This window comes from Halyomorpha halys, unplaced genomic scaffold (assembly GCF_000696795.3).
Source record: "Halyomorpha halys isolate HHAL.00 unplaced genomic scaffold, Hhal_1.1 Scaffold819.1, whole genome shotgun sequence".
Lineage (NCBI taxonomy): Eukaryota > Metazoa > Arthropoda > Insecta > Hemiptera > Pentatomidae > Halyomorpha > Halyomorpha halys.
Window position 1 is genome coordinate 500,312 of NW_027106888.1, and position 3,896 is coordinate 504,207.

The following is a 3,896-nucleotide window of genomic DNA, read 5'->3' on the forward strand; positions in this document are numbered from 1 at the left end:
TATATATACATTTTTTTCAGGTTACTATGAGAAAGTTGAAAAGGGTTTTAGAAAAATGGCAAATGAAGACCAAAGATCCATGGGTCTGTGGGACAACACATGTTTTAGAAAACGCAACTTGTTTACCATTATATAATCTGTAACACAATCATTTGTATTTAAATATATATAAACAAGTAATTTAAAGATATAGACAGTGATTCAGTTTTATGATTTATCAGACATAAATAAAGGCAACAGTAATTCACCAACTTCATTTCTTTTTCTGCATTTGGTTAACTATTAATTATTATCATTATATAATTCAAACTATATTTTATGAATCTTAATATTCTTTTAATTATTAAACACTTTCAAATATTTAAGAATCGACCACAAGACTTAAGAATCGACAGTCTGAATAGGTGCTTGGAAGACAGAATTATTTTGTACAAAAATTAAACAAAAAATCAATTGATCTGATCAATATGAATATACCTATACATTTTTCATCATTTTATATACTTTGCATTGACTATTTGCTTGTTTATTTTTTGGTTAATGGTATATTTGTATGTAAAACACACAATTGCAAAGCTTGGCAGTAGAACATGCTATGTGAAATTAAAAAGGGTATTTCACTTCTAAGAATATTTTTAAATACTCCTTTCTACATAGCATCTTGCATATTTTCTGTAAAACTTAAAATCGAGGTAGTTTTAAGAAGTGGAAGAATTGAATTTCAGTTTTCACTTATATCAATGCTAATTTACATAATGATTCTTTAAATTTGAGTGTTTTTTCACGTCCTTTTACACTTTTTAAAGTTTTTGAACGCGAAGACGCTTAGGTTTTATATACATACATAAGATATATGTTGTAATATCCTCTTTTTGAGTAAATAGTTATTTTTTATGTATAAATGGTGTTTAATATGTTTTAATTTTATGTATCGTTTCAATATTGTTCACTTGCATTGTTAAACCAAAAATAAAGCTAACCAATTTGTTCAGTCAAATAAAGAGTGGAAACATCGTTTAATAAAGCCAAGATGGACACCATTCTGAAGTCAGTACAATCGCTGCCATGTTGAGCAGATTCAAATATTTTCATATATATTCATCTTCCCATCAACATTTGTAATTATATTACATTAAAAAAAAAATAGAAGTTGATTCTAAATGTTAAAGAATAATATTCATAGAGAAATTCACAAGTAAAAATTCAAAACGGTTGTACTACAATCGATGTTTTTTAAATTGAGGAGTGAAGTTGAAGTTAGAAGAAAGAAAACGGGCACTCTTGGTTAGGATTGGCTAGAGGGAAGACGGCTTCTGGATGTAGGAGGTCCTGAACATCCTTTGTCTCTCTCAGTGGGATATTTAGAGAATGAAGACATCGAAGAGTCATCCAAGAAGATTAAGTGATTCTTTGTTTGGCTCACGGGTGGAAAAGATGTGTTGAAAACAGTTAGACAAACAAATGCTTTGTTGAAATACAGTGTTAGTTTGTGAAATAGAAGTAATCAAAAACCATTACTCATCATAGATGAGCATAAATTGGTTAGTGTTGCTCAACATAAAATTAAGTATAATTGTAAATTTTCTGTTAAAAATAAGTGTTTTGATATTCACCCTAGAGCATGATCAAGGCGAGGTTAAAGAAGGCATTTGGAAGAGGACATGATGATTAGGGAGACAGTCCAATGGGCAGTATGCCGCGGATCTCCTGACACGCTACAACAGAATCAGCGATAAACTCAGTGAAATGATGGAGACAATCCAGGTACAGGGATGGATGCAATTCCTATCCAATGTAATAAGGATTCAGTTAACAAAAGAACTGGGGAAGAAAGAGGGAATGTCGAGAGACTGCTCGTTTGTGGAATGTACTCAAGATCTTAACAAGTGCGAGGGAATGCTGAGAGAAGGCTCCTCCGTAGAGTGCACACGAAGAGTCCCGAATGAAAAAAAAAGAAAGCGGATGCACAAGTTGCTTATAATCGACCGAAGACAAATCCAGTTCCACGGAGAAGAAATGAATAACGTCATAATGGAAAGGAAAGAGTAGCTATCACCAAAAAGAGGCAGATAAAACCAAGAAGCAGTAGGCGCCGTGAGGACAGAAAATGCCATGGTTGCGGGAAAGTAGGACACTTAGTGGAACATTGTACACGCGCAAGGTGTTATGAATGTGGAAATGAGGGACACAAAGCCAAACAGTGCCCATACATGTACCGAAGAAAAGATGTGGGCCGGGGTGAACCAATGGAGATCAACGCCCAACGGATACGGAGAAGCAACCGGAGATTGAGTGATCATCCGGTGAATTGATGGGAACGTCGGAGACTGAAGAAGAAGCTGAAGAACCACGGAACCGAGTTAGTCAAAGGGATAGAGTGGAAACAGGAGGATGGAAACGAGGAAACAAAGGTGGATGGAGGCGAGGAACTGGAGAGAGGAAGACGCGAGACATCTGAAGGGGATGTCGGCAGAGGGGCGACCGCACATTGCTGAATTGAGAAATCAGAATCAGACTGAACCCAAGGAGATGAACGCACACAGATAACGGAGGAGGAAAATCACGCAAAGGACGAATGGATCCGCGAGTGAAGCCACGGAATTGTCTGAGACCTCGGAGACAGAAAATGAAGCAGGAGACTTAGGGCGAGAGAACAATCAGCAAGATAAGAGGAGGACTTGGAGAAGTACCGGAAAAACTGCTAGAAGATAAGGAGAGTTTTGAGGAGTGTGACCACAGAGGGCGACTGCATGTTGGAGAACCATCATGTGAGAGCGGTTTGCCTACTATACGAGCTAAGAGAGAAGTAAGCTGCCTGGTGGACACTGGGAGCTATAACACAATCCTCTGTCGAGAGGCCCTTGAGGAATTGAGTGATGAAGAGAGGGAACTACAGTTCAGAGTATGTAATAGTCCGTTGATCATTCTGGGTGGGCCCTGCAGCATTCAAGGGGAAACAGAAATGGAATTGAGTAACTGGGGAGCTAAGGGAGAGAAGGTAATAGGAAAAATACCCCGAGACTACCAGATAATCATTGGTTGCGATCTTTTGGAAAAGGTGAGAGCAAATATAAAAAATAGTGGGATATTAGAATTGGAGGGAAGAGGTACAGCTGTCAGAAACTCCTGGATGACGATAAAGTTAGAGTTGGCGTGATTAACCAGAGAGAGAATTTGAATGGGGCAATATTGAACAAATATGATAATTTTTTTCAAAGAAGGGGAAGTACTAGGAGCTATAGGACGAACGGTGGACGGAATCACATTGAAGCAGGATAGGGTGACGTACGTAAAGGAGAGGCGATATCCCCAGGCACTTCGAAAACACATTAGGGAAGAAATAGAAAGTTTACGGAAGCAAGGGATAATTGTGGACAAATTTTCGCCCTATAACAGTCCATTGAAGAAGAATGCCCCGGGTGAAAATGGAGAAAAGTACCGGGTAGTAATATATTATCGTACACTCAATGAGAATACGGTCGATAAAAAATACCCTATCCCGAGTTTATAAGATATTCTCGACAGATTAGGCGGTGGGAAGATTTTTAGAACATTGGATCTAAAGGCGGGATACCATCAAATTAAAATACACCCCAGGGATCAGCACAAAACTGCATTTACTTTTGAAATAGGCTAATAAGAATTCACCAGAATGCCATTTGGACTGAAAAACGCACCTGTAGCATTCCAGAGACTTATGAAATGAAATGAAAAAATAACTTTATTCTGGGACATATATCCCCTAAGAATAATTACATTGTTCATATAGTGAGATTTTTATCTGGCGAGCGTTTACAAATTTTCAGGTAGTAGAATGAAATTACATTGGTATATTGGCTTTACTACTGTTTATAATGTTAATCAATAACTGCCTATTTATTTGATTACAAAGATGT

General features: G+C 37.2%; 1 protein-coding gene across 3 annotated transcripts in view; it reads left to right on the forward strand.

The window, feature by feature from the left end:
• The window catches only part of Sgsh (N-sulfoglucosamine sulfohydrolase), a 51,257-nt gene extending 51,005 nt beyond the window's left edge, over nt 1–252 (forward strand). For all 3 annotated transcript variants that reach the window (XM_014429757.2, XM_014429753.1, XM_014429756.2), the window contains one exon: nt 21–252. In XM_014429757.2, the coding sequence (XP_014285243.1) occupies nt 21–143 (123 nt within the window). In that variant the 3' untranslated portion in view covers nt 144–252. The remainder of the gene's footprint in view (nt 1–20) is intronic.
• Nucleotides 253–3,896: the final 3,644 nt, after the last annotated feature.